The 14,346-nt window shown below is 32.7% G+C and overlaps 3 protein-coding genes across 3 annotated transcripts; all 3 read left to right on the top strand.

Moving 5' to 3' along the window:
* Nucleotides 746–1,634, top strand: LOC109721761. Its single transcript, XM_020249534.1, has one exon. The coding sequence runs from the start codon at nt 929–931 to the stop codon at nt 1,271–1,273; it is 345 nt and encodes a 114-aa protein (XP_020105123.1). The 5' UTR covers nt 746–928; the 3' UTR covers nt 1,274–1,634.
* Nucleotides 1,305–5,240, top strand: LOC109721509. Its single transcript, XM_020249159.1, has 6 exons — nt 1,305–1,374; nt 1,806–2,061; nt 3,624–3,774; nt 3,871–3,972; nt 4,338–4,538; nt 5,092–5,240. Exons 1-5 carry the CDS (start codon nt 1,305–1,307, stop codon nt 4,341–4,343), a joined length of 585 nt encoding a protein of 194 aa, XP_020104748.1. The 3' UTR covers nt 4,344–4,538; nt 5,092–5,240.
* LOC109721110 lies at nt 9,126–9,973 on the top strand. The gene has a single exon (XM_020248527.1). The coding sequence runs from the start codon at nt 9,233–9,235 to the stop codon at nt 9,677–9,679; it is 447 nt and encodes a 148-aa protein (XP_020104116.1). The 5' UTR covers nt 9,126–9,232; the 3' UTR covers nt 9,680–9,973.

Below are 14,346 nucleotides of genomic sequence, written 5' to 3'. Positions count from 1 at the left end.
TAAAAATAAATATAAGTTCAGTATTAAGTTTGAAATAAAAATTGAATTATTTTCGAGAATAAAAAAAATGGCATTTGGATAGATAATATGAAATAAGAAGAATAGTAGGTAATTATAAATAGAAAATTATAATATTGCTCATTATATTTGAATTTAAATTTTTAAATTTCATAATTAAAATTTTAAATTTAAATATATAATTTTAAAAATTAAAAAAATTAAAATAAAAATAAAAATTTTAAATCTCAAATTCAAAAATTTGAAGTTTTAAATTTTGATTTTAAGATTAAATTTAAATTTAAAAATATCAAATATCAAATTTTAAATTTAAAAAATTAAAAATAATAATCTAAAATTTAAAATTAATAATTTAAAATTAAATATACCAATTTTAAACTTACAAATTTTTAAATTTAAAAAATTTAAAATTTAAATTTAAATTTAAAAATTAAATTTTAAACTTTTAATTTAAATTATAAATTCTATTAAAAAATTAAATTGGGGTAAAATTCCACTCCAATTAATTCAGGTCAACAACCCTACCCTCCAAAATATTGTTTGGGGATATTGGGGAAATTTAAATCCACTCTTTTAATGAAAAAAAGCGAAGCTAGCATGATGTATGGGCATAGTCCCCAAACTACTAATTTGAGAATGATGCGAATGGGTGCCACGTGGTGAACCTGTGCATCTCAACCCTCCCTTTCTCTTCATCAGTTTCTCTCTCTCTCTTTCATAAAATTAAGGCGCACGAATTTTTTTTTTCTTTTCTTTTCGTTCCTGTACGTGCGATGGGCACGCACTCATCATGCCGTGTCATCCGCATCGTCTCCAAACTAATAATTTTTATCTGCTCCCTTCCATACATATAACTTCATAGCCTTGTGCTTCAACACTATTAATCCATTTGAGAGAGAGAGAGAGAGAGATGGGGTGGATGGGAACGTTACTGGAGTTGGCAAAGGGGAAGCTGCTGCAGTTCCTCTACAGCATCTACCTCTATTTGCTCAAGAAGGCTGGGGAGGCGCTCACACCGGAGGCCCGGGCCGAGGCTGACTGGGCCCATTTGGCCTACATCGGCCTCGCCGTCTTCGTCGTCCTCCGCGTTCTCTACAGCTGCTGCTGCTGCGGCGGCGGAACGATGAAGGCCCCCAGAAGATGCGGCGGCGGAACGATGAAGGCCCCCGGAAGACGCGGCAAGCGCATCTCCAGGGCCGGGTTCGAGAGCAACCCCAGTGGCTACTTCAAGAATCTAAGATCCAAGAAAGAATAAATAGAAGAGAATGCGCTCCATGCAAATGTACATGTGTGGACGCTCCCTAGCTCTAGCTGTTCCCTCAGCAAATGTATCTCTAATCTTTACGCTCATTAAAGGTTACGGAGGGGTGAAAGCATGCGTATGAATAGTAATGTGTAATGTTTTTAGAAGTATTAATTTCAGTATGATTATTGGATTTCATAAATAGTTTAGAGATGGAACTATATACGTGTGCTTTAGTTGGTTTGGAATGTTCGAGGAATGCATGGTTTGAAATGACGTTGCTAATATTAGAGAGAAGTAATTTTGTTATGTTCCCTTGAATGTCCTCGTGTGAGTCCTCTCTGAAATAATCATTATTAATTCTGTTATGCAATTTCAAAGTTTTGAAAATGTCTGTTACACTACAACAAAACTAGGTTGTAGAGACACTTTTTTGGGACACTTTAGTATAAGTGTCCCACAATATGTTAAAAAACTTTTAAAATTAGAAAAAAAAACTAACAAGGCCCAAATAAAAACCACAATTACAAAAAAAAAAAAAAAGAAAAAAAGAGAAAACAAAAAGGGGTTGTATCCCTCTTCTCCCCTCACCCGACCCCCCGAAACCCTAGAGAGGCCCTCGCTCTCCTCCTCCTCCGACGTAGCACCCGAGACGCCACGGTCGCCGGGGGAGTGAGCGGCAAGCGTCGAGGCGGCGGCGGTGGTGGGGAAGGAGTCCGGCGACCACTTTCTAGCTGTGCTCGTGGCGGCGTCAAAGGCGTGAAAGGAGGAGACGGAGAAGAACGTGAGCTCGATCGATGGTAGGGTTTCTTGTTCATGAGGATTTAGGGTGTAATTTCTTGTAAGAATATCTTTGTGCATGAATCTTTTGCTTCGATAACAAATTAAGGCTTATAGATGATCTTTGACTAAGCTTTTAGTCATTCATATGCTTTTAGAGAAGGTAAAAAGCTTCCAAAATTGCTGATTGGTTTATTGGGACCATTGTCATAAGCTGAATGTTGTTGAACAGAGGCATATATTTTGCTTTGTGATGTATGTGGCTAGTAACGATAACCTTTTCTATTAAATTGCCTTGCTATTAATGATCAGATTATGCTTATCTAACTGTCACACGAAAGAGTTTTGGAATAAAATTGCATGCACCATCTTGGATCTTTAAATGTTGAAAATCTGTAGGTTTGAAGGGATTAAAAGATGTGAAATTCTGTTTTCTTCTATTAGCTGAATATAACTAACAATAAACTTATAGTGTTGCAACATTCAAACTCAGAGATTTTGATTCTTACATTAGGTCCTTTATATAATGAACTGTTGAACTCTTTTGTTTAGAACAACATCTAAATTCTACACATTTAGATCTTGAAGATAAGTTGTAAGATGCATGACCTTAAGCCTCAAAGTTGGGATTGATGTACAAGGATTAATGTGCAGCTTAAAGCAGACTGTTAGAAGTTTAAAGCGAAACATAAGTCTTATTGTTGCATCTCAATTGAACAGTGTTAGGATTCAAGGATAAGTTCCTGTTTTGATTTGCTTTAGACCTCTGCAGTATTTCAACTAAGTGGATATCATCTTTGATTTATTTGTGATTTCTTTTTTTTTGTTATTATGTGTGAGATGTAACTTGTCAATTGAGCAATATGTTATTTGGTTTTGGCTTCCAAATTATCTTTTATGTTGATATCTAATTTGGTTTTGGCTGAACTATCAACTATACCTGATGCTATCTCTAATAATGAACAACCACTCTTCTTTTACTAATTTATCGAAAGCTTTGTCCTTTTGTTCCTGTGCTGCACTTGCACCAAAGTAAGATGCACAAGTAAATAGGAGGCTCCACATATTGGGAGGTTAGAATTTGAAGAGTTATTCTGCTTTTGCATAATTTTAATTTCACATCTTTGTATATTCATGAGAATATGAGGTTATCAATAAATTTCCATGTTTGCTTCGTTGATAACAGTTGGGATTATCATACTTAAACTATGTAATGTTATAATTCTTGCAATGTGATGTCCTGTTAAGCAATAGCTTATCAGCTTCCTTGAAAGTTGAAAATTTTATGCTTCTAATAGATGGCTAGAATTAATTGCTTCCCAATAGAAATAGCAGAGGCCAGTCATGAAGCATTTATACCCTTTTATTTCAAACATATTGAGTACTAAAAAATTTATTGACTTTGCTTGATTTTTTTAATCGTATAGATGGCTGAGTGATTAGCCAGAGATGGAGGGCTTTTTCTAGCTTTTTTAATTGTGTATTCCAATTTCCAAATAATTTAGTGTTGATCAGTAGGCTCGGTAAAAAATGTTTGATCAGTTTTGAACTAATGAACTTCTTCTGTGAGCACTATTTTCAGGCTCCTGCAGGATAAGTCGCAGATAGTACAAGATGAATTGGTAAGGCTGGGGGAGCAAATGGTGCATAGTGCGGAAGGAACCAGAACTATTGCTCTGGAGCTTTGCCGAGAATTTGAAGATAAGTTTCTTCAGCATATTGCAACTGGTGAGGTTAGTAGAAAGTTATGTTTTTCTTTTCTTAAAAAGAAAACTTACTAGCCGTTATATATGTAATGCATCTATAAAAGATTTACCTTGTATATGCAGGGTGCAGGATGGAAAATTGTTGCAAGTTTTGAGGGGAACTTCCCTAATAGGATCAAGGAACTTCCATTAGACAGGCATTGTGATATCAATAATGTGAAAAGAGTAAGATAAAACAATTTCTTTTTTGTTAGGTACTTGCAATGTAAACAGGCTACTTACATCTCATGTGAAAAAGTTGCCTAGGAAACACCGGACTATACTTTTATTTGTGCTTTTTTACATGTGCGGGATCTACAACTTCTGTCTCTCAGTCTTTTACTTGATCTTTTGTTTTCTCTTCCATTTGATGTCGAAAAATCGCAATAGTTGCCTTAGACTTTTTATACTCCTATGAAGCTCTCTTTTCAAATTTTAGCATCTAAGTTTACTGAACAATCACTCACTCACACTCATAGATCATGCAAAATGCATGTGAACTATAACTTTGGAAGCTTATAAAGGAGCCATCCCTTTTCTTGCAATTCCAGGTTTGAGCACAGGGAAGAGAACAAAAAAGATTGTCTGAGGACTCTATACGCCTTGATTGAAGACGCGATGAAAGCAGATAAACTAGTGGAGGCGGCTCGAAACGCCTACGTCAAAGATCGACTGAGGGCCAACCCACAATTTATGGAGAGATTGAGGACAAAAAGAGCAAAAATGCAAGGGGGGCCTCAATCACTCCCTTTGTAAGGTCTCCTCGACTCGCTCTTTGTTGTTTATTTTGAATCGGAATCACAAACAACAACAAATAATGCTTTAAAATACCATGCATATTCTGAATAGTTTTATATTTGACTATGGTATTTATTGCACCCTTATTACTCCTATAAAGTTTACATAGTTCTTATGAGCCGAGCACATGTTGCAGCAGGCAAATAATATTATTGCGAGGTCGAATTTTGTAATTATTTTCTCTTAAGACTACTGTTTCTACCTCAATAGATCTTTAATGCTCGAGTGATCTTTCTAAATCTCAACTTAACCGTGTACATGGTATCTTGTTCTCTTGTAAGTAACTTGTATTTACAATGCTAGAATTTTAAAAAGAGAAAAATTATAGATTAAAATAATTAATGTCTCGGTACTAATGTCGACGGAAAATGATTTGTTTTAATTTCTTGCGGAACTCCTGCATTTTGTTGTTATAAACATAGGCAATACACTCTTCTTTTTTAATGCTTTGGCAAATCAAGGATGTTGCACAAATTTGAATTAATTCAAATGTTATTCAATGTGCAGGTTCAAGTATATATTCGTGGAGCCGATTAGAATTCGTTTATGCTCTTTTGATTTTGTTATCATCCAATTTTTAATTTTTTGTATTTTTTTCAGAGTTTGATTTATTATAATTACTACAACATATGAGTGGATATTATTGTTGTGACGTATGTATATTTGATTTTAGTTTTATCATTTTAATAAGAATTTAAAAAACTTTGTTGATTGCTTTTTTTTAGTCTCAGCAATTTAATATAAATGAGATTAGCTTAACTAAAGTTTAATACTAGACTAGATGTTTAAATAAATATTATACTTTGAATGACAATGGGACACTTATAAAGTGTTATTATATAAAAAAAATATTACTTTTTTAAAAAAAATTAGGGACACTTATGTGTGTCACTAAAAACTAAAAAAAAGTGCCACTAAATTGCAGCACTTATTTTGGGATATACCGACACTTTTTTAAGTGTCGCTATATACCCTAGGGACTGCACATATAGCGACATTTTTTTTAGTGTCGGTATTTTTGCTAGCAGCACTTTTTTATAGTTTTAGGGACACTTAAAAGTGTCGCTATAGCTCAGTTTTGTTGTAGTGTAATTAAGGTTTCAGGCAGGACTTTCTCTTAGATGATTAATTAGATGCAGAATTTTTAGTTCTCTTAATTTTGATCATTTTTCTAGCATCCATATTCCATTTCATTCATTTTTTAATATACGAACCTTAAACTTAGGATCTTAGCATCAACTAATAAACACTTTGTGATCACTTGCGCCAGAAATAGTTGGTGTCCTCTTTTGTTCTCGTGAGATTGCTATTAAATTATATGTGATGATCGTTGTTTCGAGACGTGGACTTATTATTGAATGAGAAAAAATTAAATATGTCTAGAAGCCTAGTGGATCAACTATTACTTCCCTAAGCTTAAACCACTAAATTAATCTCTTATTTTTTAGTATAATTTTTAATATGTATATTTAATATTTTTCTTTAACATTTTAATAAATTCAAGAGATGAATCTAAATTAAATGCACAAAAATTTTATAAAATCCGAAGTAAGGGGATTTGAATTCAGAATCTTTTATTCTCATTATTACTTTATAAATATTTAAGTTATTAGAGATCTGAATTTTACTTTTTTGCGAAAAAAAGGAACAAGCTAAAGCAATCTAAAGAGAGAAAGAACATGGAAAGAAAAGAAAAAGAAAAAGGCAAAGGAAGCAAAAGCAAAAGAAAGTAGGGGTAAGAGGAAAAAAGATGGAAAAACTTTAAAAAAAACCCCTGTGGTTTCATAGTTTATCACTTTAGTACCCTACTATAATTTAAAGTGTATCAAGTTAGTACCATGTGGTTTCTCACTTTATCACTTTAGTACTCTATGGTTTAAAGTGTATCAAGTTAGTACTCTATGGTTTTGCACTTTATCACTTTACTACCCTGTGGTTTTAATTTTGTATCAAGTTAGTACCCTTTGGTTTTTAAACCATAAGGTACTAAAGTGATAAAGTGCGAAACCATAGGGTACTAAAGTGATAAAGTGTAAAACCACATGGTACTAACTTAATACACTTTAAACCACAGGGTACTAAAGTGATAAAGTGATAAACCATAAGGTACTAACTTGATACATTTTAAACTACATGATACTAAAGTGAAAAAAAATGAAACCACAAGGGGGGTTTCAGAAGTTTTCCCAAAAAAGATTCATCCATCTACTAACATCCTGCAGAACGGATTTTTTTTTTAATTGCAACATAGTACTTCTTCTTTTTTCTTTTTCTTTTTCTTTTTTTTTTTTGTTTAAGGGAGTGAGAGAGTGGCGACGAGTTATAATTAAATACAGGACTACTTTTATTCTTTTTTTATTCGTTAGTGGAAGATTTTTTCTTTTTTTTTATTTGTTAGTGGAATAAAAAGCTAGTAGGATAATTAGTGGAATAGTAGAGTGCGACACACCAAAAAAAAAAAAAAAAAAAAAAAAAAAAAAAAAACAATAAAGGTTGGCACACTATTATGCAGGGAATCATTATCTCTATCTAGCATTCGAATTTTAAACTGGTGGGTAAGTAATATTTTATTTTCCATCTAATCTCCAGGTACTATCCTATAATTTATTTTTCCTAGTAGGAGGGATTTAGGTTGAGATTTTATTAATTTTCATAAGCAATGGACTTGGGAGCCATTACACAGGTGATGAGTGAGTTAGCCAGTTCATTTGAACATACTTTTAGGGGGGAAAAAAATTAAAAAAAACCAAAAACACCATGGGAAAGCCTTTAGGAGGAAGCAATTAATAGCAAATCCTAATGTGTGTGTCTGTGTGTGAGTGTTTTTTTTTGTAGCGAAAGATAATATGCTACCTTTTTTTTATTTTTTAGAAATAAATTTAATTTTAAAAATAGAGTAATTAGATTTTGAATTTTAGGATTTTAGATATCCAACATCAAACTTTTAGCCAATTGCGCTAGATATGATTGATAATCGTAATTCCCAACATTATTGTGTAATTGTTTTTTTTTTCGTTTAAACAGTTGGAAAGAAGAGTTTCAATTGATCCATATATAAATGCAAGCCAAAAAGATATGATAAGTTTAATTATTAATACATCAATAATCTATAAAAGTAATATTTCGGGAGACCCAAATTATTTTGCCTGAGTCTTCAAGAGTAATGTGCAGCACAGCGCACGCATGCAGTAATTTTTCTATATTATAATATAGTCCACACACTACAACAAAATTAGATTATAGGGACACATGTTTGGGATATTTTTAGGTAAGTGTCCAATTTATGCTAAAACTTAAAAAAACATCTACTAATGCCTAAATATAAAGCCCAATCCAACCAAAAATAAAAGATTACTCTACTCAACCCACCACACCCAGTCCATTTGGCCCGATTACAAACAGAAAAGAAAAAAAAGAAAAAATCAATTACCATCTTTTCTTCTCTCTTTACTCAATCCACTGAAATTCTAGACGAAGAGCCTTTCCTGTCGTCCTCCTCCGCCACCGCAGCCAACGAGAGAGAGTTTCGACGATTGCTAAATGCTTAAATAAGTGTTGGTAAATTAGCAGCACTCTTTTAAGTTATAGCGACACTCTTTAACTGTCACTATATATCTAGCGACCCCACATATAGCAACACTTTTTAAAAGTGTCGGTAATTTTAGCTAGCAGCACTTTTTTGACATATACCTATATTTAAAAATGTCGCTATAGACCGTTTTTGTTGTAGTGACAATAAATTGCATTCTATTAGTTTTAAACTTTATAAGTTTGGCATTTTAGATCCTTAGTTTTTAAAAGTGTTTCATATTACTCCTTATCTTTCTTCACTAATTTTTTTAAAAAAATATTGGCTATATCTGGTGTATTTCTATGACAGTAAAAATAGTACTTAGAATTATGTCCATTGCAATATGCCTAAGAACGTGCAAGCACAAGATCAGAAAATAAAAATTGTACTAATTTTCACAAGAAAAGTTTTAGAAAATTCTCAATTTGTGTTAATTTGAGCAATATTCGACTGAAAAACCAACACTCTAACGGATGAAAATGATAAAAGAAATAAATCTAACGGCCAAAAATTTATAAGTACAAATGGGATTATACTCACAAGAGTATAGTAGCCGGACTCTATATATATGGATAGGGCTACTATACTCTTATGAGTATACCTCCTTTTGTACTCAAATTTTCAACTATTGGATGAAGAGATGTGTGGTTAGGATGATAGTGATCCCCGGTTACGTTAATAGTGGTCCCCTAGGGTTGAGTGGGTGGTTGGTTGAATAGTATAATCTAACGGGTGAAAATAATAAAAAAAAGTAAATCTAACGGCCAAAAACTTATAAATACGAAGAGAATTATACTCATAAGAGTATAGTAGCCAGACTCATATATATATATATATATATATATATATATATATATTAAAGGAAAATAAAATTACTTTGTTTTTTTTTTTCCTTTTTATCTTTTTCTTTTTCTGCTCTTTTTCTCTTTCCATCGGATAAAAATGGACCTGTTGTGCAACATATCGTAAAGTCCTTCCATATATAAATATGTATCACCTCCTCCTCTTGAGCCATTGCACACATACATGCACTCTGAGAGAGAGATCATTTAATTTATATATACAAAGATCGAGGGGATGAGGAAGTTCCTGGTGCTGGAGAGCACGTCGGCCGGCCGATCGAACAGGCTGGACGACATGAAAGGCGACGCTCTCGACTTGGTGAAGGAGAAGCTGGCGGAGCTGCTCCACTTCTTCCAGCACATCTGGACCTACCTGGTGAGCAAAGCCGACGAGGTGTTCCCCCCCGACACCCGGGCCGATACGTTCGCCCGCTGGACCCATATCGGCCTCGTCTACGGCCTCCCCGCCGCCCTCGCCCTCCTCTGCCTCTACTGCTGCCGCCACTGCCTCTGCAGCTGCCTCTGCATCCCCTACCGCTGCCTCCGCAGCCTCTGCTGCTGTTGTCGCAGGATGATGCGCGCCCCGGGGCGACGCGGCGCGCTCATTCCCAGGGACGTGTTCGAGAGCGACCCTCGTGGATACTTCATAAATCTCAGAGCAGGAAGGGAGCACGTTTTCTAAGGCCTAGTTCCAGATTGAGTCGCTAGGCCTAGTTCCAGATTGAGTCGCTAATAAAAGCATCCGTTTTTATTTCGTTATTATTTTAAAAAAATTCAAAATATTTAAAATATAAAAATGAGTGCTTTTAGACAATACAGTTCTGAAATAGGCCGACGTGCTAGCTTGACATGCATGCGTGGAATGAGATCGATCGATGATGTTTGTATAATAATTTAGTAAAGTAATTTGGAGTCGTGTTGTTGTACACTTTCTTAGTGTATATATCTACATATATATGGTGCATCGTTTGCTTTATATATATATATATAGAGAGAGAGAGAGAGAGTTTGACTGGACTACTATCGGTATTAAACTGCTCGATTTACTATCGATTTATTTTTGATGATAGAGCTTTCAAATCGATGATTGGCACTGTTGAACATGATCTAGATCATTTAAATTATCTAGAAATCAATTTTCATTATTTTTTGGCATCACTAACTGAATGATCAAAGGGTCATAAAACCTATAATTTTAATGACCGATATGGTGCATTTGCTCGTTTAATGATGTAGAAAAGTTCAAATCAACTAAATTTTTGTAAATTTTTTTTAAAACTATTTAAAATAAGATCTAGACTNGATATGAGGCGTTTTCTCGTTTAATGGTATAAAGATATCCAAATCAATTGAATTTTTGTTAGAAAATTCTTTAAACTATTTAAAATAAGATCTATACTTTTGATCTTGATTACAAGACTCCTATCATCATTTTTTTGAGAATATTCATTTTCAGCCGTTCATTTTTGTGTCCACTCGATGGATAAGAGAACAATATCGAAATGTATGAAATTTAATTTCTAAATATTTCAAATGGTATAAATCATGTTCAACGGTGCCGATCATCAATTTGGAGGCTCCATCATCGAAAACAATGGGCAGTAAAAGAGCCGATTTGCTATCGATAGTATTCTAGCTCAACTCTCTCTCTCTCTCTCTCTCTCTCTCTCTCTCTCTCTCTCTCTCTCTCTATATATATATATATAATTGAGCTCCTATGCTTTTAAAAGTAACAAGTCATTGGTGCTTATAAGTTTTCAGCCTTTGGATTAAAGGATGTGTGGTTAGGATGATGTGGCCTCCCTAGAGTTGAGTGGGTGGTTGGTTGAATAGTATAATCTAACGGGTAAAATGGATCAAAGGTAGAGATCTAACGGTAAAAAATTTAAAAGCACCAAGTGTTTGGCACTTTTACAAGCACCATAGCCGGGCTCTATCTCTCTCTCTCTCTCTCTCTCTCTCTCTCTCTCTCTCTCTCTCTCTCTCTATATATATATATATATATATATATTTGTTTCATTAATTATTCCAGCAGATGCTTTGGGTTGTGATCCAAAAAATCCTCTCCAAGTACTCTATCGACTCATAATGAGTTAAGTATTTTCTACAGCAGCATGTGTATATGCAGAAAAGTTCTGTATGTTTTATATATATGTTAACTAATTGAGTCGATCTATTTTCAAAAAATGAATTAATTTCTAACTAATAGTTAGCTAGCTTATGTTTTTGGACTAATCTTAGGACGCTGCCTGTAGAGAATGTGGTAGAAACTTCTGAATCCTGAGCAATCAACTCCCCATCTGGACATTTTCTCTTAGACCCCGTTTGGATACTCCTGAAAACGTAACATAGTTAAACTATATTAGACTGGTAGAAAAATTATTCTGTGAAGCGTTTGGAAAAAAAAAATGACGTAATTTTTAAAGTATAGTTAAACTATACTCCAAAAAATAAAGTAAATTATAATTCACTCTAACAAAAGAATTTTCAGCTCCCATATCTCAAAGATGTATTAAGCTCTAAATTATAAATTCCAACATAAAATTTTAAATTTCAACCTAGATTTTATTCGAGAATAGTAGTTCTCGATTATCCCCACCAACACCTTTATTTTCTATATAAAACTACCTAATATTTTTCTTATCCCCGGAAACAACTCAATTTTCATCCCAACGCTATTTTTCTTATCTCCATACTTGTACCTATTCCTGTAATAGCTAGTTCTTGCTTATACCCAAACCAAACGGTAACCAAGTGTATAAGTAAGTACATCTTATTTACCGCACATAAAATCCTTTTTGTAGAATCTAATTTATTATATGTATTTTATAACATTAAAAAATTATATATCAAAATTTTAAATTTTGAATAATAAATTTTATAAATCAAACAACGAATTTTCTTAATATAGTTGATTTTTAAAACTACTTAATGTCTAGACAATATATTTTTTAAAACTTATAATGTTCATACATATGGCTATTAAATATTATAAATCATACCAAATTAGATTTTAATTTTAAATATTAAGTATCAAATATTAGTTGTAGACTGTAGTTTGTATAATTATATAAAAATGCATCAAGTGTAGGCAATAATATTTTTCCATTGTTGAAAGCACCACTCCCTCCCTGTGTGCTGAGTAGGGATGCAAACGGGGTGGATTCGGCGGAGAGAATCCTGCCTCGCCTCCTACGTACCCACCCAGCATATATTAAGCCTGTCTCGCTTCCCGCCCCTCCTTTGTGATGAAACGAAATATATGTCTCCCGTAACCTGCCCCGCTTAAAAATCCGTCTTCTACACCGACTGTTCCTGGCGCAAGTGACAAACGCCTTGGTCGATGGTACCCGAGATCTCAAATTCGAATCCTAATTGATTCACATTTCCAGCTAAGTTTATTTCTAAAAGAAATAAACGAAACCGGTAGTAGCATGCTACCTATCTCTCAAAAAAAAAAAAAACTGCCTTCTACCATTGCTCAAAATTCACACCACCAACCAAATTTTATTTATTTTTTATTTAAATTTAAATTAAACACAATATGTTTTTATTATTTTAATTAGAATAAAATTTTAAAATAATAAAAATATCATCAAAGAAAATATCTTTTAAATCACATTTGCTGATTTAAGACTCAATAATATTTAAAAAATAAAAAATTATTCTATAATTTAAATTCTATTCGGAGCTGATTCAGGACGAATCAATTCTTTTAATATATATCTCTCGCCCTGGATATCTTTCAGATGAAAAAAAAAATACTTCCATTTACTCCTCATATTCATTTATTAGTTTCATTTATTGTCCAATTCTAAACTAATTAGAATGAAAGCTCTACCAATTCAAATCAATTTGCATCCGTATCCAACAAGGCACACGCAAGTCCTCTTGAAGACTCACACAAGTCCTCTCCACACCCCTTTTTATTTTCCGGGTAAACTTCAAATGTCACCTCCTCTGTGGTTTCGTACTTTCTCACTTTAGTATTCTATGATTTAAAGTGTATTAAGTTAGTGTCCTGTGGTTTTATTTTTATTTTTTTATTATTGACTCCAATAATTTTTATGTTAAATCAGTGATAAACGTAAAACTAAAGGGGACTAAAGCGAATATTTAATATATCTAGGTGGGTTATATGAAGTTTTTTGTATATAATTTACTGAAATATTAACGGGATGGTATTTGAACCACAGAATACTAAATTGAGATATTTTAAACTATAAGATACTAAAGTGAAAAAGTATGAAACCACAAGGGTGGTATTTGAAGTTTTTCCTTATTTTTATTTTCATGTCAGGATGCGCGATGGACGCGCGTCTGACACGGCTCGGGCCTCTTGTGGCTTAAGTTTAACAGAACAAAACAAGAGGCGTATAATTTTCATGTGATATGGAAAATTTTTTCAGAGATCATAATTTGGTTTTTAAAACATATTAACCTGTGTTTTTCCCCCTAAAGTTAGAACATTTGCTAATTTTCAAAATATGTTAACCCGTGTTTTTTTTTTTTTTTGAACTTTAAACATTTGTAATATTCTAAATATGCATATGATCAATTCATATGCTGATATTTGATTCATATTTTCAGCTAAATTATATATTTTAAATATTTTTAAAAATAAATAGCATGCTACTCACTTTGTTTGTTTTTTTAAAAAATAAATTTAGCTGAAAATATGAATCAATTAAGATTAGAACTTGAGACTGTTGTCACTTGCACTAAGAACGGTTGGTAAGTATATTTCATATTAAATAGTCATTTTACCTGTTCTATCTTTTTAAAGAGTTAGTACGCATCACGTACAATTAGGGTATGTTTGTTTCAATATAAGTAGACTTAGGGTGGAAGTGGACTTTGGGTTGAAGTGGTGTTGGGGTGAAAATTAGTTCACTTCTGCTGTTTGTTTTTAACTGTGGAAGTACAGTTTTGCGAGTTCTGTTGTTTATTTGGTAGGAAGTAGATGACGTAAAAAGTGTAACTTTTCACCCTCGGTATACTTACCTCCGAAGTTATATTATTGTCTATTTTGTAACTTATAGTGAATAATAAATTATAATAAATAAAAATTAATATAATTATATATGTATATAATTATATATATGTATAATTATAAAATAAAATTTTAAAAAATTATATTGTTTGTTTGCATATAAATTATTATAATGCAGCAAATAAAATTCTAAAGTTAAAAATTTATTAACATTTAACAAATTCATTTTTCATCATTTTTTAAATATACATATTAAACAAAAAATATATTAAAACTTATCTAACCAAATTTGATCATATTTTAGACATACAATCAAAATAAAAAATTTAATTACTTCCACAATTGAATATATTTGG

This window comes from Ananas comosus, linkage group 15 (assembly GCF_001540865.1).
Source record: "Ananas comosus cultivar F153 linkage group 15, ASM154086v1, whole genome shotgun sequence".
NCBI lineage: Eukaryota > Viridiplantae > Streptophyta > Magnoliopsida > Poales > Bromeliaceae > Ananas > Ananas comosus.
The sequence above is the reverse complement of the archived record's forward strand: the minus strand, read 5'-3'. Positions and strand labels throughout refer to the sequence as shown.